The sequence below is a fragment of the Leopardus geoffroyi genome, chromosome E2 (assembly GCF_018350155.1).
Source record: "Leopardus geoffroyi isolate Oge1 chromosome E2, O.geoffroyi_Oge1_pat1.0, whole genome shotgun sequence".
In the NCBI taxonomy this organism is placed as follows: domain Eukaryota; kingdom Metazoa; phylum Chordata; class Mammalia; order Carnivora; family Felidae; genus Leopardus; species Leopardus geoffroyi.
In genome coordinates, this window is record NC_059335.1 from 30,961,855 (window position 1) to 30,989,618 (window position 27,764).

The 27,764-nt window shown below is 35.7% G+C and overlaps 1 protein-coding gene across 7 annotated transcripts in view; it reads left to right on the forward strand.

Moving 5' to 3' along the window:
• The window catches only part of CHD9 (chromodomain helicase DNA binding protein 9), a 235,678-nt gene that overhangs the window by 78,518 nt on the left and 129,396 nt on the right, over positions 1 to 27,764 (forward strand). For 6 of the 7 annotated variants that reach the window (XM_045442757.1, XM_045442756.1, XM_045442760.1 and 3 more), the window contains exon 2: positions 1,099 to 2,721. In XM_045442757.1, the coding sequence (XP_045298713.1) occupies positions 1,264 to 2,721 (1,458 nt within the window). In that variant the 5' untranslated portion in view covers positions 1,099 to 1,263. Of the gene's footprint in view, positions 1 to 1,098; positions 2,722 to 8,899; positions 9,185 to 27,764 lie in introns of those variants that run through there. The other variant, XM_045442763.1, reaches the window with a different exon arrangement.

The following is a 27,764-nucleotide window of genomic DNA, read 5'->3' on the forward strand; positions in this document are numbered from 1 at the left end:
CCCATGAAGCCATGCGATCATGATCTGAGCCGAGAGCAAGAGTTGGACACTTAACCAACTGAACCGCTCAGGCGCCTCTGGCCTTTACTAATTTTTAAATAAACTAATATGTAGAGGAGCAGGAACCTCCATTTGTGGTTCTCTGTGCAAGACAGTAGGGCAGAGCCATAAATTGCCTTTATGAAAAAGCGTTTGGAATAATACAGGCCTAGAAGAAAATTAGCTAGCCATTTCATGTTAATGAGTAACCCATTAGATCCTTTCCACACAGAAGTAACGTGTATGTGTGTGTGTATATATACATATATTTACATAAATGTAATCATTTTTTCTCTTAAGACTATCGTAAGACTAATTTATTGCTTAGCTCAAGCTGCTACTGTTTATTTTTGTCTTAGTTTGATTGTCACCACACATTTATTTGCACAGTTTAGTAAGTAAGCAATATTTGTATTCCAAATGATCTACTGGGACAAGGGGGGAGACTTACGGACAGAGTAATGAATATGACTATTAACAGGAAGGTGCTTGCTTTTGCTACATGGATATCTAAATCAGTTGGTTCTTAGGAAGGCTCATCTTCCACAGGGGTGGGCAAGGGGACCATGGTAGCAATATGTGGGAACATCCCCAACCTATCACCTGTCTGCATGGTCTGTCAACTGACCAGATAGCTAACTCATCTCATTTGGGCCAATCTGAGAAGGTCTGATGTCAGCTATCTTAACATTACTTTCAAGTGTAATACATACATTTTTTATGCATGCCAAAGCTGCTAGGGAGTGATGCTAAGGAGTGATGGCCATTTCATGGTCTAAGTGAAAGTCTGACATACCATTCTCAAGTTTACATTCTATCAAAATATATGAACTTCAAAATGAAAGTAATATGCATTATTACTTTTAAATGCATATAGTCATGTTCCATGCACCAGCATTTTTTTCCTTGTAAGGAATATTAATGAGCTTTTTGCAATGAATTATTCTATAAAAAATACTGTACACTGAGATTGTAGGTTTTTAAAATTATGTATAAACTTTGTAGAACTTTAATGAATACTCATCATTAAACTTTGATTGCTTTTTCTTATTTTCCTAGGATTCTGACACTTCATGACATGTCATTATCTAGAGCAATAATGAACATTGACCTGTTTCGGATTAGTTGATGACCTTTGGAAATGATCCAATAGTATCTACTACAGAGAAGCTGAATATACTTCATTTGGAGTGAACAGCTCAGATCGTCACTGGATTTTTCAAGATGACAGATCCAATGATGGACTTTTTTGATGATGCCAATCTTTTTGGTGAGACCTTAGAAGGTTTGTCAGATGATGCATTTGTACAGCCAGGACCTGTTTCACTAGTCGATGAATTGAACCTGGGTGCAGAATTTGAACCTTTGCACATAGACTCACTCAACCATGTTCAAGGTACTCCAACACATCAGAAGATAACTGATTATGAGCAGTTAAATCAGTTTGATTCAATGAAATTTCACCAGGTCAATCAGCCTTTTGGTAGCCCAGCTGAACACGTGTTATCTCCACACTCTCAGTTTAATTGTTCTCCAATCCATCCCCCAAACCAACCCAATGGTTTGTTTCCAGATGTAGCAGATGGCAGTCCAATGTGGGGCCATCAGACAGCTACCAGCATTTCAAATCAAAATGGGTCTCCTTTCCACCAACAAGGACATTCTCACCCTATGCATCCAAATAAAAGCTTTGTGGTACACCATGACTTTGCCTTATTTCAGGCCAGTGAACAACAAACACAGTGCACTTCCTTACGCTCACAGCAAAACAGAAACAGTCTTAACCCAGGGCAAAATTCTCTTAGCCAGTCTAAAAATTTTATGGATGTTAATGTTTCTGGTCCACACAGAGTCAGTGTTAGCCACCCATCACAAATTACGAATGCATCTACGTCGCAACAGTCTCTTTCAATGCAGCAATTTTCTCAAACATCAAATCCTTCAGTACACTTCCTCAAGTGTAGCAATCACCAAGAAGGGAATTTTAATGGACCTTCTCCAAATATGACTTCTTGTTCTGTCAGTAATTCACAGCAGTTTTCTTCACATTATTCCTTTTCCAGTAATCACGTCTCACCCAACAGTCTTCTGCAGTCCTCTGCTGTTCTTGCACCTAATCATACAAATCAGGCTTTATCAGATTTTACTGGAAGTAACTCCTTTTCACCTCATAGGGGAATCAAGCAAGACTCCACTCAGCATATGCTAAATCCCAATACATCGTTGAATTCAAGTAATTTCCAAATGTTGCATTCATCACATCCTCAGGGTAATTATAGCAATTCAAAATTATCTCCTGTGCACATGAACTTCCCAGATCCTGTTGACTCAGGAACTCAAATGGGCCATTTCAATGATCACGTAGAAACTAATGGCTTTTCATCTTTAGAAGAGAATTTACTTCATCAAGTAGAGTCTCAAACCGAGCCATTCACGGGACTTGACCCAGAAGACCTCCTGCAGGAGGGTCTCCTTCCCCAGTTTGATGAGGCAACATTTGGACAGGATCATTCAAGTCATGTTTTAGATCATGACCTTGAACGGCAGTTTACTTCACATCTGGTAACTCGGCCTTCAGAGATGGCTCAAACTCAGTTGCACAGTCCAGCTCGCAGTTGGCATTCATCACTTTCGAATCATCAGCATTTACATGACAGAAATCGCCTATATTTACAGCGACAGGTTTGTAGCTCTTTTATTTTGATGATTTGGGGTAGGATGGACTTTTACTCATTGAGTTAATTTTATGTGAGACCTATCCAAGGTTGCTCAAACTCAGTCATTCTGTTAGGTGAATATGCATATTTTGACATAGGTTTTGTTGCTTTAACGGTCTTATATTTGGAAATTATTCATTGATGTGCTCAGAGCAATACGTTAACTTCTATATTTAGAAAATAGTCAGGTTTTAAGACCTTTTGGTAACTTTCAATTATAATTGCCTTTAATGAAACAATTTATTATCAAAAAGGAAAACTTAACCATAATTAGAAGGAAAACAGTAGACTGGGAACGTTTTATCACAATGTTTATCATGTTAATACTCTTATAAAGAGCTCATATAAATTTATAAGCAAACTTTTAAGACCTCAGTTGATAACTGGATAAAGCATAGGAGCTGAAATTTCATAAAAAGGTAAGTTGAGCTAATAAAACATTCAGAATAATATACAACTTTAATAATTCAGTTTGCAGTGTGGTTTCATTTTTATGTATTAGAAAAAAATGTTAATGCTTAATGCTGGTGAATTTATGGTGAAATTGGAACTTATAGACCTTTGTCAACTGATACAGATATTTTGGAAAACAACTAGGTTGTATATTTGAATATAAAAATACTTTATTACAATACCCCAAACGTGGCAAAAGTAATATACCCAAAGATATTTATCTTCTGCTATCTATACAGGACAGTTGGAAGGATCATAGTTTATTATCATAGTGTATTAGGTGGACTATCACAAACATTAAAAAGACTTTGAAGACTAATAGCGAATACCATGTTAATGATGTGGGAAAAGTATAATTCAAAATTAAGATCACAGTAAAGTGGTTAAGAGTACAGGCTCAGGTACCAAACTACCTGGGTTAGAATCTTAGCTACTGTTACATACTAGCTGTGTGACTTTTAGCTAATTATAGAATTTCTATGTGCTTCATTTGCTTTACCTTTCAAATGTGGAATAATAACAGGATCTATGTAGTAGAGCTTTGGTAAGGATTTAAAAAGTTATAATATGTAAAAGTACTTAGAACTATGCTTAGTATGTAGTAAGCACTTAATAAACATTTTTATAATTATGCTTTTTCTCATAGCAGTATGAAAATATGCATATGAAAAATATATTGAAATAGATTCTTTCAGTCAGGGTAGTACAATTATACTTTCCTTTGTTTTCTATAGTTTTTGTCATGCTACCATGTTGCTTTTATAATAAAAAGGTATTTAATGTAATATTTTATCATTTGTCTGAAATCACGTTAAATTAAGGATTTCTAAAATGCTTCAGTTCCTTGGTTACCTGTGAGATTTGGTGGACAATGTAATATATCACAGTACTTAAAATTAAACATGTGGGGACCATTCATTCCTTTCAGAGCTTTCAAGTGTTTAAAGAAGATAAAATCTTTATTTTTTTCCCTTAGCTTGATTTTATTTGTTTTAAGTGGTATTTTCAGTACATTTTTTTGAAATGTTTAGATAGGTTTTAACATATTTAAAAGGCACTCATAAACCCTCCCTTCTCTTTTGTAGCCTGAGTAGAATATTATGATTTTGCTCCCTCTACTGGAAGAGGACCAAGCATCCTCTTTAGAAGGACCCTGGGAAAAACCTCTACTGCTTGAACCTAGGGTCATCTGTCCACTTAATATGCAGATTTCTGACTGGTTGGACTAGTCATGTTGTCTAGTGTATACTTGTCGTTATGAAGCCCAAAGTTTATTTACTGTTTACTTTTATTTTTCTAGGGGCCTTGTCATCAATTTTTTTTTAATTCATGTATTTCTAAACATTTCTGTTGGCTTTAAAAGAAGTTATAGATCTGGAATGAATAAAGGGTAATTGTAAGTAACTAAAGTAGTCCCTTTTGCTAGCATGTAGATAGTATTGTCTCAGAGAAATTTTTTTCAGACCCATTCAGACCCATCCTTTCATAAACCATCTTCCTCTACTGATACATTCATAAGGCTTTGTTTAAATCCATTCACCTTTTTGTTCCAGAGTTTTTGTTTTGCTAACATCTCATTCTTTATGTTAGGTGTTCAAAAACAGGTAAAAGGCAGTTGGTTTGGAATATTTTGTTGACTTATCAAAAAGCTGTTCTCAAGTTTCCTATTATTTCTTAGTGTTAATAATATTTGGGAGTTGTTGGTTGTGAGGGTGAAGACGAGGGATGGATTTGGTAGAGAAGGTGGAGGATGATTATGACTGAGTTTTATGAATTGTATATAGGTTTTATATGTACTGAATCATAGGTCACATATCCTAAATATGTGAAATTTGATTTAATATGTGTAATTTTAATAAATTTTGGTGGAGATTACAAGTTTTTTTGGCTACGTAATTTTCAGAATGTTCTGGATGGTTATGGTTACTACATAGAAAAATTGCTGTATTAATGAGTAGTTCTTCTTACGTTATTATGGCCTTTCCCCAGATTCTTTGGAAATAAATATTTTTCTTTTAGATTTTTTTAACTGTCTCTCTTAATTGCAGTAATTTCATTTCAGACTAAATTAGCATAGTTGAATGTATATAGACATTAGAGATTAAAAATAATCTCTTATTCGGTATAACTTTAGGCTTATCCAAATCAAAAAAATGAGATTCATTTTATTATAGCCAAAACAAGATATTCTTTAACCTAATGTGTGAAAATTCATAATGGCACTCTATTCAGAATTCTAGAAAGCTTCAGTGAGAGTGTTGGATATGTAAAGAATACTTCTAAGCCTTGCTTTTTCTTATGTCCCAACTGAGGTCAGGCGGTTGTGGATATAATTTCAAATATCTTGAAGTAAGTACTCTGAAGTCTGTGTCAGTCATTAAAAACAGTGAATATTGCTGAGAACATTTCTTATATAATTGACTCTAAAATTTTACCATGAGAGAAGAAAAAGGGTAAGAAGCTATAGCAAGTGTTCCTAAATGTAAGTACTCACTAAACATAAAGAAAATACTAGCTTATTTTCCTGTGTAATTTTTAGAGCATAGGAATTTGAGAAAAAAATGCTATAAACTTCTCATTGCTCTCTTATGACAGACACCTTCTGCTATTTTGTAACACAAAATCTTTCATTTTTGTCTTCTTTGTAAAGTAGAAATAACATTATGTGATCTCTCAATGTTTATAAATTCAATTTAATGTAAGTTTGATAGCCGTGTAAAATATGTGGGATAGCTGAAATAGCATTCAAAACAAAAAATATAATTTTAGGATGTACATAATTCCTTGTTGGTTTCATACTGTGATGAATTTATTACTTAGTACCTTGAATTTTTCATTTTCTTCCCAAGGATAGGGAAACTTACATTACCTATAGGTTTTTAAACAAAGTAGAGAAACACCTGTTTGAATAGCCTATGTCAGACACATTTTAAAACAATGAATTTTTTTGTGATAAAAAATTTAATATGTGGTTTTTAAAAAAATTGGACCATATAGAAAACAAACAAGTTAAAAATAAGTTACTTGTGGGGCGCCTGGGTGGCTCAGGCAGTTAACCGACTGACTTTGGCTCAAGTCGTGTTCTCACAGTTTGTGAGTTCAAGGCCCCATCGGGTTCTGTGCTGACAGCTCAGAGCCTGGAACCTGCTTCAGATTCTGTGTCTCCCTCTCTCTCTCTGCCCCTCCCCTCCTCACACCACACACACACACACACACACACACACACACACACACTTTCTCTCTTTCTCCCCTCAAAATAAACAAACATTAGAAAATTTTTTTTTTAATGTTACTTGCAATACCACTACCAAAGATGCCATTGTTGACATTTTGCTGTATGAGTTTCCAGTGAGATCTGTTGTTTGTCTCATCCCTGTCCTTCACCTACATATTTGTGCATTTTTAAGAAATAAAGTTGAGGTCATTATAGTTCATGCTTTTTGGCAAGTGGCTCTTTTCACCTTCCAGTTACTATGTTGCAGACATTTTTCAAGTCATTAACTGTTTTTCTGAAAATGATTTTGAATGGCTGAATAGTTTAACCATTACAAGATTGCTAAAAGTACCACATAAAAAATAAGGTTATTATTGAGCACTGGAAAAATCTGAATCATGTTTAATTAAAATATATTTATATTTTTCTTGCATATATTACCATTACAATTCAGTTTAAAATAGATGTGTAGCAATAGCAAATATTATAATGACTAACACGTAGAGTACCTACTTTGTGTTAAGCAGTATTCTGAATACTTTAGCATACATTAATACATGGATCCCTCACAACACTCCTTTTATTTGGATACAGTTATTTCCTTGAGTTTCTGTGGGAAGAAACTGAAGTACAGAGAAATTAAATAGTATATACCCCAAGTGACACACACAGCTAGTGTGGAGATAGCCAGTGGCCAGACTGGATTCAAACCAAGTTTAAGTCCATTATATTGTTGTCTTACCCACTTTTACTTTCCTTCAAAGTATGTTAGTACATTGTAATATGTAACAATAATATACTAAATGATTTTTCCCTACTCATCCCCTCCCCCTTTCAAAAATCTACCCTACTGATGAGGCAGAAACTTGCTTTAGAATCTTTAAGTGGAAAAGAGCATGCATCTCATGTTTTCTGGCCATGTTGGCAAATAGTTTATCCATTACCAAAGGGAAAAACACTCCCAGAACAAAGAGAAGTAAACCAAAATAGCTATTGCTTCCAAGAGTGTTGAGACATTTTAAATAAAACTGTATAATAAGAAGGTAACAACAAATGCTCTAAAGATAAATGTGATCATTATCTTCAAGTGTTTAAAGAACGTTAGAGGTCAGAATTAGGCCTGCTAAATGAAAGTCACAGAAAAGTGGATTATCATTTGATACTAAGGAAGAAGTTTGAAGTTCCTTTCAATGAAAGCAGGTAAATAGAATGGCTCAGATGTGTCACAGAAAGAATTCCTATAGTGGGTGTAAGATGGACTAAATTGGTAGGTTCTTTTCAACTCTTAAGACTCTGCAGTTGTAATTTTGGGTTTCATTGCAGGACATATCATTCATATTGCCTGTTTAGCTCGTGAGTGGTGATTACAAATAATGAAGAAAGAGAAAGAAATATGACAGGTTCTCTGCTATCCAACAATGTCAGGGAACTTATTAAACATGAGTAAATTTCCAGATAGTTAAAATGTATTCTATTAAGCATGAAAATCTTTAATTATATGGCACCCTCTCCCACCCCCAGAGGGCGATGATGATGGTGGTAGAATGCTTGGTTAGGAAAAGATGAAGAGAAAGAGAATTTTATATGGAGGTCTTGTATGTTCAAATATGTAATGGTTATTTTTACACTTAAGTAAGGATCCCCACTTAAGTAAAAATCTGTTGGAACACATTTCTTAAACAGAAACATAGCTAATTTTGTGTAGAAGGAAAGTTGTTTTTAAAAAAGAAGGGGGGTGCCTGGGTGGCTCAGTCGGTTGAGCGTCCAACCAACTCAGGTCATGATCTTGGGGTCTGTGAGTTCGAGTTCTGCATCGGGCTCTGTGCTGACAGCTCAGAGCCTGGAGCCTGCTTCAGGTTCTGTGTCTCCTTCTCTCTCTGCCCCTCCCCCGCTCATGCTCTGTGTCTCTCTCTCTCTCTCTCTGTCAAAAATAAACATTAAAAAAAACTAATAAACTATGTTTAAAAAGAATGGGAAAAAACCCATGTAAAACTAAAGGGATTTGCTATGTGTTGTTATACTCAATTGAACTCAGAGGATCCCAAGCTCTTTGCTAGGTTTTTTTTCCTCCTAATGGTAACTTTTCCTAAGTCAAAAAACCAACATATATATATATATGTGTGTGTGTGTGTGTGTGTGTGTGTGTGTACAATTAAAAAAAACTTATCACTCCACTTATACTCTGGACAAAAGGAAGAGAAAAAACTAAGAAGTTTTTAGATCGTCTCCTTGAAGTGATTAAAAATCTTATACCATCCTTCTGTTGATCAGTATGCTTAAATCTTTATGCATTTGGTGTGGTATGTTGCCTATAAGAAGTTTCAGAATTCCTATTGTCTAAGCCGAACACAATATAGAAATTAGGTATAGGAATTTCCCTTTTAGTTCCTTTTTTTTTTTTCCCAGTTAAAGTGGACTAGTTTTTCGCTTTGACATTTCTGTCATGTCTTCAGGATTAAAATATTCTATTTGAACGGAGAAATTCATGGAATATTAGCTAGTTCTAAAATATGATCTTAATAACTGAACTCTGTACTGTATTGTAGAAGAGTTGAGCTCTGCACAGCCTGCCAAGAATCAGAGTAACAGAAACTCCAGTCGTTAACAGTAGCTTTAAGGCTGTTGACCTCTAACATGCATACTTAAGGGTGAAAGGTGAACAGGAAGTGAATTCCAGGGGTGGGGAAGAGGCAGCAGTTGGTGAGAAATTTGTGGATTAGTGCAGTATGTGAAGAGCATGAGATCCAAGCCAAACTTCAAAGTAGGTCTAACAAAATTTTGTTGTGTTTAATTTTATTGATGAGGTGCACTTCCAGATAGCTTAGGACTACTCCGTCATTTACTTGTTGTTAATGTCTGAAATTGAAAACAACGTGGTAGGGCTACTGAGCCATCCAACTTTATATCTATTATGATAACATGAATACACAGTTGTTTTGGAATACATCAGGGTGGGTGATCAGGTTTCTTCATTTGGGTATTTGGGCTGAAATTATTTTAAATTAAGGAAATATTTTAATACAATGTAGTGTGGGTAGTATAGGAAAAGGGATGGTAAGCACATAGTTGGGAAGTTTGGACTGCAGTTTCAGTTACATAAAATCTGGTAGTTTGCTATGCTCAACTGTGCAAATAATACCTTGCACATTTATGATGCAAGTAATACCTTACAGATTACGAAAGGACAGTCTTTAAAGCAAGATTTTTTCCTACGTGAATATGTGTTTGTGTACCTGAAAGCAGTACAAGTTTACATTGACCATTTCATGGAATTTCATAGGATTTTTGATCTGGACAAGATTTTCCTCCATTCTCAAATACGAAAAAAAAAAAACAAAACAAAACAAAACAGTGGTAGAGAAGTCATAATTTGCTTGCTAACTAGTTATCAGATTCCTTTTGTAGTTTAAACTCAGAAATGAAAGTGATACCATACGATAGTGAGACACTTAGATTTACTGTGTTGTGTTATAAAATGCAAATATGACTGGTTGTTTCCAAATTGAGAGAGAAGTTAACTTTTGGAGGGTTTTGTTTGTTAGGTGTATATAGCTTTTAATGTGTCATAAGGTTTTAACAATATCTTTAGTCTTTAAAGAAAACACCCTTATTATTTGTCAAATGTAGGTATAAGTTGTATATACTGAATTTTATATAACATCTGTGTTTTGGAAATGTTGCATTTTTAATGCTTTTATTCAAAATTTACTAGTTGTCCACCAGGTATATGAGATTATGCTGGGCAGTGAGGTTGCAAAAATGAAGGATCTGGTCCTTTGCCTTCGAAGAACTCAAATTGAAAAATCATACTTTCCCTTTGATCCCATTATAATTTCAGAGCTGTTATCTTTTCATTTCTGATTCAGTTTCGATTACAGTGGTTTCCAGTACTTTTCCTTAGCTGTCCAGCTGAGTGATTAGGAATGAGTGATTTACAAACAAAAAATTAATTTTTTTGACCTATCCTGTTTAAAGGAGGTATTGTAGTTTCTAGGTTGTCTCTTTGTTTCATGACTTTTTAGCGATCTCCCATTATGTGCTTCTTCATATACATCTATTAATATATGAACATATATTATACAATTGTCTAAGGTCCAGTTGCTTTTGTGAATGGCAGAGCCAAGAAAGCAGGCCCTTTTCTTTTGAGCTTCTAATCTACTTTATTACAAACTATTGCAAAACTCTTATCAAGCTGTGCTATGTACTCAATTTGAAATACTATTTTTTTGTGTGTCAAAAAAGAAATAGTGGGGCGCCTGGGTGGCTCCGTCAGTTAAGCACCCAACTCTTGATTTCGGCTCAGGTCGTGATCTCGCGGTTTGTGGGTTTGGGCCCCACGTTGGGCTTCGTGCTGATGGTGCGAATCCTGCTTGGGATTCTGTCCCCCACTCTGTCTCTGCCCCTCCTCTGCTTGTTCTCTATCTCTCTCTCAAAGTAAATAAACGTTAAAAGAAAAAAGAAGAAAAAAAAGTTACTGAGAGATATACTTGTGATATTGCTAGATAAATTTCCCAGGGCTTTATTCCCCTAAATACCTCAAATGAATGTAAGACTTTTAGAAGTAATTTTAAAAAAATTAAAATAGTAAACGTTAAGAGTATAATTAGAGATAGAAATAGTAATAACTTTTGCACAGTATTTTGAAAAGTGTTTTTTTTTAACATTATTTGAGTCTTTTTGGTAATATTGTGAGTTGTATGCAAGTTAGTAGTATTTCCCAGAATTTGCAGATCAAGTATTTGAAGTGTCAGGAAGGGACACAACCTGTCTAAAGTCAAACAACCACTAATGGCTTAGCAGAAACAGCACGTGTTCCTTGAGCACCTGCTATTTATCTGTCAGGTGCTGTGCTAAGTACTAAAAGTACAAAAAGGAAGATACTTCTAAGGCTAGGCCTGTGTTTTTGTTATTTTACAAGAACAAAAATGGGTCCAATTCAGTGTAAGTGATATTAGAAATGTCAATATTATGAATGTGTTCAAACTGTAGATTTTGAAGGTATCACTTATTTTTTTCTAACTTTATTTTGAAAAATATTTTAAATTTACAGAAAAGATGAAAGAATTATATAATGAACATCCATATTCCCATTGATGTAGACTCACGATCTGTTAATTTTTTGCCACATTTGCTTTCTTGTTTTATTTTTATTTTTAATAAAAGGTAACTTTTACTAAGTGTTAAAACTTAGTATCACCAGTAATGGGATATCATGACACTGCATATATATATATATATATATATATATATATATATATATATATACACATATATATATATAAAATTATTATTATTATTTTTTTCAACGTTTATTTATTTTTGGGACAGAGAGAGACAGAGCATGAACGGGGGAGGGGCAGAGAGAGAGGGAGACACAGAATCGGAAACAGGCTCCAGGCTCTGAGCCATCAGCCCAGAGCCTGACGCGGGGCTCGAACTCACGGACCGCGAGCGTGACCTGGCTGAAGTCGGACGCTTAACCGACTGCGCCACCCAGGCGCCCCTATTATTATTTTTTTAGAGAGAGAGACCACATGAACCAGAGAGAGGGGCTGAGAGGGGGAGAGAGAGAATCCACACTGAATGTGGAGCCCAGTGCGGGGCTCAGTCCCACGACCGAGGGATCATGCCCTGAGCCGAAATTAAGAGTCAGACGCTCAACCATCTGAGCCACCCAGTTGCCCCTACCCCCAATTATTTTAACATGGCTCTTCTTAGAACAGGTATATCCTCCTACAAGAATACTTTTATCACAATCAAGAAATTAACAGATAGTAACAATAAATATAGTGTATAGTCCAATAAAATCCTATACGAATACTATGCGAATTTCAATTTTTTTAATGAAGATTTTATTTTTAAGTAATCTCTACACCCAAAGTGAGGCTCGAACTCAAAGCCCTGAGATCAAGAGTCACACACTCTACCAAGTGAGCCAGCCAAGCACCCCCCCACCTCCAAATTCAGATTTCTTAAGTTACCCCATAATATTCTTTAGAGATGTTTGTTTTAAAATCCAGGATCCTGTCAAAAGCCAGGCATTGCATTTATATCTCCTTAAATCTCCTTTAACCTAATACAGGTTTTCCAGGCCTTTTTGTTGTTCTTTCCTGGCGTTGACATTTTTTAAAAGTCCAGGCCAGTTGCCTGTATTTGTCCAATTGTTTCTTCATAATACAGCTTAAACATTATTTGTTTGTTTGTTTGTTTGTTTATTTATTTATTTATTTATTTTGGTAAGAATGATGCAGATGATTTTGTGTATTTCCATTGAATTTCAATAGGAGGTGTGATATTAGTTTGTCCCATTATTGGTGATACTGAGTTTTATCACTTAGTAAAAGTACCTTTTCCCCTTTGGAATTAATAAATAAAGGGGCGCCTGGGTGGCTCAGTCAGTTAAGCGGCCGACTTCGGCTCAGGTCATGATCTCGCGGTCCATGAGTTCAAGCCCCCGTCGGGCTCTGTGCTGACAGCTCAGAGCCTGGAGCCTGTTTCGGATTCTGTGTCTCCCTCTCTCTGACGCTCCCCCCGTTCATGCTCTGTCTCTCTCTGTCTCAAAAATAAATAAACGTTAAAAAAAAAATTAAAAATCAATCAATCAATAAATAAATAAAAAGTGGAATTGTTTTCATCAAGAGTTGGACCCAGGGATTCAAAAAAACATTAAACATGTTATAAGTTATTATCATTTTTATTCTTTTTGAGTATTTGGCTAGTGGGAATCCTTTTAAGCTAACTCCATGCCCTATTAATATGTCCTCATCAATCTCTAATTACTTCTCTACTTTCTGGTGCAAGAAGATGTTTTTAATTTCCCTTAGACCTGGAATCAGCCTTTTTTGCTTGTTTGTTTTTAAGGCACTCATTTAGTTTGTGAACCCTATGTAATAACACAACATCTCAGTACCATTGTGTAGTTTCTGAGCTTTGTTTCATGTTGGATGCTTGTGATTATATGAGCAAATTCTGGAAATTGTTTATTCAGTTTCATAAGTACTCTGTCAACCTGTGTGATTTTGCATGGTGCTGTGCTGTGTGTGAAATAAGAAGTAGTCCTTGCTTGGTATTTGATTTCGGTTAAATTTATATTGAAGAGAGGGATTTAAGTTTTTTTAAAAGTTGGATACAAACTTTTGAGAACATACCATGTACTAAGCACTAATGTAGTTATAATTTTTAGATGGTTTTGTCTGTAAGATATTCATTTGTTGATAAATTCAACAAATATATTTTTAATACCTGACATATATAAGACAATATGGTAGGCATTCTGCTTTTTTGTAACTCACAAGGGAGATAAGACCCATAGAACAAATATGCATGAACCAGTCTCCCGAATAATGTATTGTCAGCAGTATATGCCTAGACATGATATATAAATAATCGAAAATGGTGGTGGATTCTAAAATATTGGTTTATGTAGCGTTGTGTTTCTCCTTTGGGGATTTGTAATATTTCAGATCTCTTAATGAAAATGATTTATTTCAGGCATCTACTGACTGCCTAATGTATGAAGAGACCTAGACATTTGACAACTACAAAAGTAAACATGTTCATTGCAAGTATTCAGAAAAAGTTTAGAAAGCACAAGCAAGAAAAGTCACTCCTCATCACACCAACTAGAAACAATCCCTTTTTGTATCTGGGAGATCTATGCTTTCAGTCTTTTTTTTTTCTCTATTAAATATAATTTATTGTCAAATTGGTTTCCATACAACACTCAGTGCTCATCCCAACAGGTGCCCTCAATGCCCATCACCCACTTTCCCTTCCCCCCTACTGCCCATCAATCCTCAGTTTGTTCTCAGTATTTAAGAGTCTCTTATGGTTTGCCTCCCTCCCTCTCTGTATTCAGTCTTTTTTTAAATGGTAGTATAGTTCACATGCATGTATGCTTTTAGTCTTATGCTCTGTATCTGTTTACCTATTTGTTTTGTTTCAAATTTTCAGCTTTATGTAGATATAATTGACATGTAATGAACCGAACATATTTAAAGTGTACAGTTTGCTAAATACACACACACACACACACACACACACACACACACACACACACACACCAGTGAAACCATCATCACAATCAGGATAATGAACATACTCATCATCCTAAAAAGTTTCCTGTGTCTCTTTTCTTCCATTTCCCACTCCCCCCGCCCCACAAGGGCAACCACTAATCTGATTTCTGTCACTATAGATTAGTTTGCATTTTCTAGAATTTTATACACATGGAATAATATAGTGTTTACTCTTTTTATCTGGTTTCTTTTATTTGGTGTAATTGTTTTGAGATTCATCCAGTAAGTACAGGTATAGTAGTTCATTTTGTTTTTTATTCCGAAGTAGTATTCCTTTATATGGATATACTGCAATTTGTTTATCCGCTTGTCTTTTGGAAGAAGATACTCTTTCTAATTTGGGATTATCGTGAATAAAATTGCTATGAACATTAGTATACAGCCTTTATGAGGACATACACTTTTTTTTTTTCAATGTTTATTTATTTTTGGGACAGAGAGAGACAGAGCATGAATGGGGGAGGGGCAGAGAGAGAGGGAGACACAGAATCGGAAACAGGCTCCAGGCTCTGAGCCATCAGCCCAGAGCCTGACGCGGGGCTCGAACTCCCGGACCGCGAGATCATGACCTGGCTGAAGTTGGATGCTTAACCGACTGCGCCACCCAGGCGCCCCCATTTTTTTTTTTTTTTAAGAATAAGAGTATTTTTATTTCATCTACAAGATTCACATTTTTCATATTTTAAGACCTCTGAAACTGGATGCATCTTTCGATTGATGGCATTTTATAATATCTCTTAGGGAAGCAGCAATTATGAAGAGGTTGGAATTACATGCACATGCATTCAAAGTGTCAGGGTGTCAGCAGATGGAAGGAAGGAAATCCAGAAGACAGGAGCAGAGGGCACTCTTAACTGGTAGAAAGCAATTTGTGTTCAAAGTACTGGCAATGTTTCTGGAGCCAGAGTTGAAGAAAATTAGCTCTGCATAATTATAAAACCATGTTTGGGAGACTCTCAGCCTTGGCTTTTCACATTATGGATTATATTAGGAAATGCTTCATCACCAGCACTTTTCATGTCACACAGGATATTTTTATGGGGATGAACTTGGATATTGGGTAGTGATGACTCTAAGTGGAAAATTGATGAAGATTAGGTCTCTGAATTTTGAAGCCGTTTTAGGAATACCTTAACTGATTTATTTCACTTAGTTTTCCTTTTTTTTAAGTTTTTTTTTTTTAATCTTTTTACATTTATTTATTTTTGATAGAGTGAGACAGAGCACGAGCAGGGGAGGGGCAGAGAGAGAGGGAGACACAGAATCGCAAGCAGGCTTCAGGCTCTGAGCTGTCAGCACAGAGCCCGACATGGGGCTCGAACCCACAAACTGTGAGATCATGACCTGAGCCAAAGTTGGACACTTAACTGACTGAGCCACCCAGGTGCCCCACTTGGTTTTCCTTTTTATGTATGCACAAAGGTGTGACTGATGACTAAAAAAAAAAAAAAATCTACATCTAATTAAGCCAAAACCTTGCCTTTCATTTTGGATGTTTTTTTTTTTTTAAGTTTACTTATTTGAGACAGAGAGGGAAAGTGCAAGCGGGGAGCGGCGGTGGTGGGGAGGGGCAGACGGAGAGGGAGAGAGAGAATCCCAAGCAGGCTCCACACTCAGCACAGAGCCCAGCACAGGGCTCAAACCCACAAATGGTTAGATCATGAACTGAGCTGAAATCAAGAGCTGGATGCTTAACTGAGCCACCCAGGTGCCCCCTGTTTGGATATTTTGTTGTTCTGTTTTTGGATAATTTTTATTAGTATGTATTCACTCTTTTCTTCTGTTGTGTAATCTCCCCATCCAGTGTGTTTCTTAAATCTCATTTTCATTCATTTTATGCTTTACACGTCTCTGCCTAACATGCTCAATCTTTCCTCTAACGTACTGAACATTTGGAGTATAATTATAATAGCTGTGCTACTGTCCTTGTCTACTACATCTATCATCAGTGTCATTTCCGAGTCTGCTTTTGTTGATTGATTTTTCTCCTCAGTATAGTCTGTGTTTTCTCCTGCTTTGAATGCCTGATAATTTTTGAATGGATGCCAGACATTTTGAATCTTACCTTGTTAACAGTGATGGAAAGTTTTACATTCCTATAAATATTCTTGAATTTTGTTCTGAGATACAGTTACTTTGAAATCCGTTTATCTGTATAAGATCTGTTTTTGGGCTTTGTTAGGCTGGACTAGAGCAATCTTTAGGGTTAATTTTCCCACACTCCTGACACAATAGCCTTCTCTGTCCAGTACCTTGTGAAATACAAGATTTTCCACTATGACTCTGATGGGAAGATGAACTATTCTTGGCCCTAGTGAGAAGTCAGCTGTTTTCAAGTAGTTTGTTCTGGGCCTTGGGTAGTTTCTCCACAAACTAGTAGCACTAATCCATACTTACTTAAAACCTTATGAAGATCTCTAGAGGTGTTTCCCAGTGAAGCTCTCTCATTTCCAGAACATTCCCCAGCAAACTAGCTGCCTTGGCTTTCCTGGACTTCCAGCTTTGTCTCAACGCAAGGAGGCTGTAAGATTCCATGTGGCTGCCTCTTTCCCTGTTCTGCAGTGTGGAAACCCTCTCCTTGAAGTAAGTAAGCTAAGACAGGAGTCAATCTTAGCTCATCTGTTTCCCTTCTCTCAGGGATCACTGTCATGGGTTACCTGATGTCCATTGTTTAAAAGCTATTGTTTTATGTATTTTGCCTGGCTTTTCAGTTGTTTCAAACATGAGTGTAAATCCAGTTCCTATTACTCCCACCTTGGCCTTAACTGGAAGACTTATACTGCTATTTTAATGACTTTATAATAATTTATAATGTAGAAGTGCCATAATTTTTTAACCAGTTTGTTTTTGGATAGTATAATGAACATCACTGTAGATAAATTGTTGTATATATCCATGATTAGACAGAGCCCTAGGAAATCAAGGTAAATGTACAGACTTTCCTTTGAAGACTTGTATAATTATGAATCATAATAAAAACACAAATAGCCAATAAGTTCGGAGCAGTTATAGTCACGTTCATGACTTTACATATATTTTCTCATTTAACCTTTGAAACAACTATGTGAGGTAGATCTTACCACCTATTCATTTTACAGATAGGGGCTTGAAGCATAGAATTGTTAAATAGCTTGCTCAGGGTCATACAGCTAGTAAACAGCACAGCAAGTTTTCAAATGTAGGCAGTAGGACTCGAGCCCACGTTACCCTCTGTTGCTTTAGGGTTTGGGAATATATAGTCATGTATCAATTTCTTGTTGCTGTAAAAATATCACAAATTTGGTGTCTTCAAACAACATAAATTTATTATCTCATAGTTCTGGAAGGCAGAAGACTAAAATGGATCTCACTGGGCTAAAATCAAGGTGTTGTCAGGGCCGCATTCCTTCCTAGAAGCTGTAGGAGAGAATCCATTTTCTTGCTTTGCCAGTGTATGGAGGCTAACCACATTCTGTGGCTTGTGGCCCCCTTCAGCAATGACTGGTTGAGTCGTTCTCATTCATTGTATGACCATCATCTACCTCTTTCTTCCACTTATAAGGACTCTTGTGATTACTCTGGGTCCTTGAACAATCTAGGATAATCTCCCTCTATTTTAAGGTCAACCTTAATTTCATCTGCAGTCTGAATTTTCTTTTGCAGTGTTAACATATTTACAGATTTGGGGGATTAGGAGGTTGATGTCTTTGGGGGGGGGGTCATTATTATTCAGCCTTCCACAAGCCATGAGGCCAATTAGAAGATACTCCTTTAAAGAATGAATTTAATGTTTTTTTGGTTTTTTGTTTTGTTTCTGAAAGAGAGAAAGAGAGACAAAGCATGAGCCAGGGATGGGGCAGAGAGAGAGGGAGACACAGAATCTGAAGCAGGCTCCAGGCTGCAAGCTGTCAGCACAGAGACTGATGTGGGGCTCAAACTCAGGAACTGTGAGATCATGACCTGAGCCAAGTCAGATTCTTAACTGACTGAGCCACTCAGTCTCCCCTAAAGAATGAATTTTATAAGGACCTAGTTTATGACTTTATGACTTCTCGTTATGAAAAGCCTGCTTGAGGATCTTATCCTTATTTTCCTCTTTAGTCTTTTCTCTCTGCTAGGAGATACTCATGCTAGGAGTCATCTAGTGATCTAGAAGGTAGTGATTTAGAGTTGGCTATCCAAAATTTACAGTTTCACATTTCCCAATAATGCATATTTAACTGATTTAAATAAATTCAACAATTTTCAAAAAAAAAACCCCACAATTTTTATTCATTCAGTAATTATCCAGCAAGCCCCTGTCCTATACCAGACATTGCAGTAGGTACTTTTTATAAGTATCACATTTTATCTTCACAATGATCTTATGATGTTAACAGCGGCATCTTAATTTATAAATGAGGGAACTGGACTTAGGATAGTTTATAAATCACAGACCTAAGAGTTGAACCCAGATTTGAGAAAAGTAGGTATTGAGAACAGATAAAGAGGTTATGATTTTGTAATACATAATCTATTTTCACTTGTTTAAAAAAATTTTTTTAATGTTTTATTTATTTTTGAGAGAGACAGAGGCAGAATGTGAGCAGGGGAGGGGCAGAGAGAGGGGGAGACACAGAATCTGAAGCAGGCTCCAGCTCTGAGCTGTCAGCACAGAGCCCGACATGAGGCTCGAACTCACGAGCTGTGAGATCATGACCTGAGCCGAAGTTGGACACTCAACCGACTGAGCCACCCAGGTGCCCCTTAACTTGTTTTAATAGTTTACATTAATATTGATTACAGAATAATTTTATGTAATTCCAAGCTAAGTCATTAGATATTGTAATACTGCATGGATCAGTACTATTTTTTTTTCCAGATAATCTGATTTCCAAAGTGTTGCTGTATTTTATTTTGTAAAAATGCTCTTACTGACTCTTTTGCTTTATGTCATGTACTTTTAGCACTTTCTTAATGTTAACTCATGTGGTTGTATGTTACTGAACTGAGGCATAATACTAGAAAGTAGAAGCCATGAAGTTTTGTCACCAGAAAATGAAACTATTTATGAAGGAAAAGAATAAGATCGTTTTCATCTTGGTTCTTGACATCAGTCACTTGTTTCTCAGTTCTGGTGTCAGACAACAAATATTTTGGAGGTGAGTTTTCAGATGTAAGTTTCTTTGATAAAGTGGAGAAAGCATTGAATTTAGACTCAGGAGGACTGGGTTCAAGTCCTGACCCTGTCATAATTGGCATAGGAGTCTTAGGCAAATAACCTTCTCTGCAGTTTTCTTGTCTGTAATATACGAATGTAGAGTTTTGGAATTTCTGATTAATAAATGTGACAATGAATTTGAAAGTGCTTTTATAAATTGTTAAGTCAGCTTGTTGTTTAATAATGATTCCTTGCTTTAAGGATTTTTTTAAATTTTGGGAACTAGAAGTAGTTTTCTTTTTTTTTAAGTTTATTTTGAGAGAGAGAGCACAAGCAGGGGAGGGGGAGGGACAGAGAGAGGGAGAGAGAGAATCCCAAGCAGGCTCCAGGCTGTCAGCACAGAGCCCAAAGTGGGGCTCTATCCCATGAACAGTGAAATCATTACCTGAGCTGAAATTAAGAGTTGGATGCTCAACCAGCTGAACAACCCAGGCACCCCAAGAACTAGAAGTAGTTTTAATCATGAATCAATTTTTTAGAAGTTTGCAGTTGTAGGACCCAGATGTAAAGTTTACATAGCTTTCTAGTGGTATAATCTAAAAAAGATTCTCTGATCCTATTTCCTTTTTATTGTTTGTTTTTCTTATATAACCATTTTTTTCGTATGCAGGCGTGCCTCTGATATTTGTGGGCCCCAGGGAAAAGAACAAATAGAAGGTCTCATTATTGTGTGTGAGAATATTTAGAAATTGTAAATAGAACCAATAAACTGTTAAATATGTTCTGTCCTTCTTCCTTGACAAACAGAAGCACTGGTTTGAATTTAGAAAGCTTGGACTGTAGAGTTCCAAATCCAGAATATGGCAGAAGTGAAGCATGCTACTTCTCTTTCCACCCCTGGTTTCATCCTGCTTGTCAGAGGGGCTTCACATACAAGTGTGGACTTCACAGCCTCCGTCTACAACTCCACCTCCCTCTTCACATCTCTTTGTCCTAAGCACACACATATTGGCCATATATATCCCTTGCCCTACAAGGAATTCCTTGAGAGAACAGACCTAGGGAATAAATGGAGGTGGGCTCTGCAAGTAGGTGTGAGGCTGTTTTAGGTAGAGAATTCCTGCATACCTGGAGCACGTTTTGCAGAGGGAAGAGATAATGTATCTTTTTGGCCCTGAGGAGGGATGTGGCAAAGGAACCAGACCCTCTACATCGGGCTGCCCAAGGAAGGGACCCCTCTTGCCTGATCTAAAGGAAAGCATTTTCGTTATGAGGAGTGAGATAGATTTGCTTAGTTGGTGAGAGCCAGTAAATAATGAGGGATGTGAATAGCTTGTCTATGACCAGGAGAATTGTTTTCTCTCTGGAAATCATTATCTATACATTGGGCTCTGTATCAATTAAAATATTGTCGACTTATGAGATACTTTGAAGAGTTGGTAGATGACTGTACAGTTTAAATTTTTTTCCCCTAAAAACAAAGCTATCTATGTTCTTGGGATTCCAGACTTTAAATTGAAATTGTCTTGTGGAAACATGTGTATTTCCAGTCAATTGAGTTGTTAATGTGCAGTAAATCAGGAAAGTTATTTTTCGGGTTTTTTTTTAATTAAAAATATTCACTATCCAGAAAAGTAAATAAATGAAGTAAATGAATGAAAGAAGAGTAAATACGCGACTTTCACTTCAATAGTTGTTAACATTTTGCCATACTTACTTTATTTTTATTTATAGATGAGTACATACATTTTGTTGGGTTTTGCTGTATGATTTGAAAGTATATTGTAGTTATGAGACTTTGCTTCTACATACTTCTTCATACATCTCCTAATTACTAATAATTAATAATTTCACATATCATCTGAAATCTCATTCATGTTCAAGTTCCCCAAGTTGTCAGGACAAGCCACTTAATTTTTTGATAATTTTCATTTAAAATATCATCCCAAAGAAATGTTTTAACCCTCTAGTTTTGATCATGAGTGAGAATTAAAAATATACCAAGTCGTACTGTTTTGTCATTTAAAAAAATTTTCTAAGCCTGGCATACAGATTTTTATGTATTTTCTCATTGCCAGGATGTCCTTTGAGCAGTAATGGTCTATAAATGACTGAGTTCCTCTCTGAAATTCTTGAGGTCTGCTCCTTACCTTTGTTTTAATGTACTTTCTAAATTTCTTTTTCTTTCAGGGAAAATGTTGGCTAAGATTGGGATAAATTAAAGGGATTTGCGTAATTTGAGGAAGACAAATGAGGTGCTAAGGATCTCTTAGATTTATTTTACCTTGAAGGGAGAGAAGAATGAGAGAGATATGTATCTGAAAACTGTTTTAATGATATATTAAAGAGAAATATAGATGACAGTACTTTTGGTGGGGGGAAAGCATCTAGAGCTGTTGGAATGTACAGAAGAGATAACATTTGTTTTTTAGCACTGTGGATTTCTTAAGTGTATAACAGCATCATTCTAATATTTATTAATAATGATATTAATGAAATGGGTATCTTTAATGAGTATGAGAGCCACAATTTCTCGAGTTTCTTATTTTAGAATTTTAATTTTTGGCTGAAGGTGGATATAAGTAAATTATACTTGTCATGTAGATTTTTTTAGAAACAGTAATTACTGTCATGTAATAACTCCTATAATAAACTTAAGCAAAAGTTGAAATGACAGGTATAGGAATAAGCAGAGCAATATAGACATTAGAAAAGATTAAAAGAATATATATGGGGCTCCTGGCTGGCTCAGTCAGTTAAGCGTCCGACTTCGGCTCAGTTCATGATCTCACCATTTGTGAGTTCGAGCCCCGCGTCAGGCTCTGTGCTGACAGCTCGGAGCCTGGAGCCTGCTTCTGATTCTGTGTCTCCTTCTCTCTCTGCCCCTCCCCCACTTGTGCTCTGTCTCTCTTTGTCTATCAAAAATAAATAAATGTAAAAAAAATTTTTTTTAAAGATTAAAAGAATGTATATCTTTTGCTCAGTTACTATGTAAACTAATTTTTTATAGTAGCTCAGATACATTTCTGAGTATTAAATTGGCTTAATGGAGGAGGCAAAATGAAATGCTTCTTTACAAACTTTTCCTATATGTAAAATAAGCTTAATATCTCAGCATGATATTGGAGGAGTTAACATCTAAAGCACTGTTTAATTCTTTTAGTTGATCCTGAAAAAGTTGTTGAGGAGTGGTATCTCTAATTTAAAATAGTGAAACAAATATTTTACTATGCATGATTAGTTAAGCACATGCACCATCATTATAATTTGTTACTTTTGTTATATCAAGGTACTTGCTATTGTGAAAAATTTAATGGATTTATAAAGCTTTGTTTTTAATTGCTCATTTTATCCCTAGTGGATTAGCTGATTTATTGTAACTTCAGAAGATAATATCTTTTTAATGTTTATTTGTTTATTTTGAGAGAGAAAGAGAGAGCAAGTGAGGGAGGAGCAGAGAGAGAGGTAGAGAGCAGGCTCTACGCTGTAAGCATAAAGCTTTACGTGGGGCTTGAACCCGTGGACTGGAGATTGTGACCTGAGTGGAAATGAGGGGTCGAATGCTTAACCAGCTGAGACACCCAGGCTCCCCTGGAGGATATTTTGGAGACACTTTCATGGAAACTGATGTTGTCTCAGAAGAGTATTAAGAAGCACTCTCCATTTGGGTTTAATGCAATTTGTGTTGTCATTTCCATAATATATTTAAGTTAAAGCTCCTTATAGTTTAGGTGAGCCAAATTCTTTTTTACATTTCTAATTTTTAGAAAAGCCCTGAATTAATCAGTCTTCAATACTTATTTAAATGTACATGGGAATTTCAGCTATGAAGAAGAAATCTGGCTTAATTTAAATGGGAGAAGAAAGAGTTTATTTTTTATAATTATTTAAAATGAGATTTCATACATTTGTGTCCTTTGTTAATAAAGCATTAAATACATTAAAATGCCTATTTTTCATTAACATTTATTATGTGGAATTGTAAATCCCCAGTAAGATTATTTTAAATTAATATAGTGTATGTGTGAGAATGTATAAGCTCGCTTTCTGTTTGTTCTGTGAACACAAGTCCTTTCATCACTGCATTTAACAGCCATCCACCTACCACATGATACTTTTTTTTTTTAACTGTTAGGATCGAAGTGATGTACCATTTAAAAATATCAGTTTCTAGACTAAGCCTTGAATCAGCATTATCCTATGTTTTGGTACATTTTAGACAACTTAGCTGTGCAAAAACATAAAAGTATAGAAGCATTATACAGATGCCTATAAGCCTACCACCTAGGTTTAACAAATGTCGTATTTGTTTGAAATCTGTTTGTTTGCTTTTTAAGAATAAAAAAAAAAATGATGGATAACCGTTGAAATTCCCAGTCCTGTTTCCCTCTTTCCAAAGCAAACCACTATTCTCACTTTACTATGTATCTTTTCGAGCTATGTTTCTGTAACTTCATTGCAGAGATAGATATATATCTATAAACATCTGGAGAAGGAGGGGGATAGGTAGGAGAGGAAGACAGAAATTTAAACTAAGTAAGGCAAATATTCCTGTCTGTTTCATTTCATGGGTATTAGTTTATTTTCTCTATGTTAGAAATACTGTGTAATTCAACGTTAACAATAAAACAAAATAGCAACTTTGGAGTTAGCTTTGAGTTTAAAACTTCTTTCTGCAACTTACATGCCATGTGACCTTTGGCAAGTTTAAGTTTGTTCATCTTTCTAGACTTCATTACCTTCATCTATAAGATGTGGAAAATATTGGTACCAACCACATAAGATTGTTTTCAGTGTTAAAATAAGCTAATCCATGCAGTGCTTAGTGTGATACTTAGTTAATGTTTTTGTGCCTATTTTCTAAACTCTTTACAGATTATTCTATTTAACCTTATATTTATCACTCACTAAAACATGTATGGAACTAAAAAGATATGCATGTGTGTATGTAGTAATTTGTGGTTAGATTGTTATTTTAAAAGGAAGGGACATATCTTTATTTTAATGAATGAGTAGTACTTATAGCAGTGAGAGATGATTTGGGAAGTTATATGGGTACCATGTGTAAGGTCTTGACTGCCAGGCTAAGTGAAGACATTGGGTAGGGAAAAACTACAATAAAACCTATACCAGATGAACCTAGTATGAAGTGGAACACAGCAGAAGCAGTTAGATTACTTCAGGTGAAGACGTCTACACTGGATGGAAAAATGTAACTTTAGATTTCAGAAGATCTTTATTTTGCAGGTATCCACTACACAGTGATAGTTTGAAGGTGTGGGATATCGTAAGATAACTGAAGTAGAAAGTGTAGAGTGAGAAGACAAAGAGTTTTCGCCAGAATCTTGGGGACCTGCATTTGTGGGACAGAGGAAAAAAGAAGAGACAAAGAATTAGACTAATTAGATCTAAGACTTTGTAGTGTTTCTAAATCCATAGAAAAAGTGATGAGCCACATGTCAAAAATTAAGATACTGAAGAGGATAAAAACAGAAGATTATTGAGTGACTCTAAGAAGTAATTGGTGATATGAAGAAAGGATTTTTTGTAGAAAAAGGATGGAGGGACAGAAACCAAATCAAAAGGAATGTATAAGTGGTGAGAAAATTAAGGTATCATCTGTAGACCACTCTTGAGATATTCAGGTATGAAAGGGAAAAGAAAGAAGAGAGTATTCTTGAAGGCTGAAAAGATGAAAAAAGTAGAATGACTATTTTAAATGTTAATATATGTATTCTAAACTTCCAGGAATATGATATATAGCGTACTAAGTATTGAAAGCTTCTAATTACTGTTTGGGGAAACTGAGAAAATACATAATGATATATTTATGCAGAAGAAATCAATCTTGGTGTTTTCTGCAGTCTTACTTCATTTTACCATATACTTGAGTAAGTTGCAACTTTTTTTTTTAATGTTTATTTATTTTTGAGAGAAAGAGACAGAGTGTGAGCAGGAGTGGGGCAGAGAGAGAGGGAGATACAGAATCTGAAGCAGGTTCCAGGCTTCTGTGCTGACAGCTCAGAAGCCCTGATGGCGGGGTTTGAACTCACGAGTGGTGAGATCATGACCTGAGCTGAAGTCGATGCTTAACCGACTGAGCCACCCAGGCACCCCATGTTGCAACTTTTAATTTGAGATAAAGGTTATGTAGAAAGGCCCTGGAAATAGTTTCTTTTCATTAACAGAGGATTTGCTTGGTATTTAAATGATTAAGTAAAAGAATGCATTAGAAAAAAGAAAGATGGTTATTTAAGTGACCATACAATATTTTATAATAGTAACAATGTAAATTCAGTGAAAACTTTGCAATCCTGAAGAAAGTAATGAGAGTAAAGTTGTTTTACTTCCAGAGAATTCATTATTTAAAAAAAAAACATAGCCCTGTTGAGGTAGGGCTCATCATGTAATTCATGTATTGTACAGTCTACCCATTTACGGTGTAGAAATAAATAATTTTTAGTGTAGTCATAGAATTGTGAAACTGTTACTACATGATCAATTTTAGAACATTTTCCTCACCCCCAGAAGAAACCCTATACCCATTAACAGTCACTCCCTAGTTCTCCCACCACTCCAAGCCCTAGGCAACCACAAGTCTACTTTGTGGATTTGCCTGTTCTGGACATTTGAAATAAATGGAGTCATACAACATGTGGTCCTTTGTGATAGGCTTCTTTAATTTAGCATGATGTTTTCAAAGGTCATCTACAATATAGATGTATTGGTACTTCTTTTGTTGTTGTTGTTGCCAAATTTCAATTGTATGGCTGTACCACATTTTGTTTATCGATTCCTTTGTGATGCATAGTTGGGTTGTTTCCACTTTTTGGCTGTTATGAATAATGGTACTACAAACATCCATATGTTTCCATTTCCCTTGGGTATATGTCTAGGAATAGAATTGCTGGGCCATGCCATATTCAATGTTTAACCTTTTGAGTAATTTTTAGACTATTTTCCAATGCAGTTACACCTTTTTACATTCCCACAAGCAGTGTATGAGGGTTCCAGTTTCTCCATACTTGCCAACACTTCCTGTCTTTTTTGTTATAGCCACCTCGTGGTTGTGAAGTGGTACTTTAGCGGAGCTTTGATTTGCATTTCCTTGATGGCTAATGATGAATATCTTTTCATGTGCTTATTGGTCATTTCGATTTCTTCTTTTGGAGAAATGCCTGTTCATATCTTTTGCCCATTTTTAAATTGGGTTATTTTTCATTTTATTATTGAGTTGCAAGAATTCTTTATATATTTTAGATATAAGTCTCTTAATCAGATATGATTTGCAAATATTTATTTAGGTTTTTTAAATTATAAAAGGTCTTGTCTTCTGCATATAGTGTTGCTTCTTGCTTTCCAGTCTGTGTACTTTTTCTTTTTCTTTCCTGATTGCCCAACTAGAATATTCAGTACAATGTTGAATAGAAGTGGAAGAGCAGATATCATTGTCTTGTTCCTGATCTTAGAGAAAATATTCAGTCTTTTACCATTAAGTATGATACTGGCTGTGAGTTTTTCGTACATGTCTGCTACCAGGTGTGGCTGTTCCCTTCTATTCCTAGTTTGCTAGTTTTTTTTATTATGAAGAGATGTTTATCTTCAACATCAAAGGGTTTTTCTACATTACTTAAGATGATCCTGTGGTTTTTATTCTTTATGCCATTGATACATCATGTTATATTACTTGATTTTCAAATACCTTGCATTCCTGGATGAATCCCGCTTGCTTATGATGTGTATATTTATATATATTTGCTATTATTTTTTGAGAATGTTTGTGTCTATATTGTAAGAGATAATGATCTATAGTTTGAAATCTTTATGCCAGTGTTTGCTTTTTAAAAATGTTTTTGGTTTTAATAGGTCATCTTGGAAGATTGCATTGTTTTTTTTTTAATGTTTATTTATTTTTGAGAGAGAGAGAGAGAGGGAGGGAGAGGGGGAGGGGCAAAGAGAGAGGGAGACAGAGGATTAAAGCAGGCTCCATGCTTATAGCAGATAGCGGCAGTGCGAGGCTTGAACTCACAAACTGCGAGATCATGACTGGAGCCGAAGTCAGATGCTTAACCGACTGAGCCACCCAGGTGACCCTGGAAGATTGCATTAAACTGAACAATTAACAAATGTCTTTTACAGTTTTT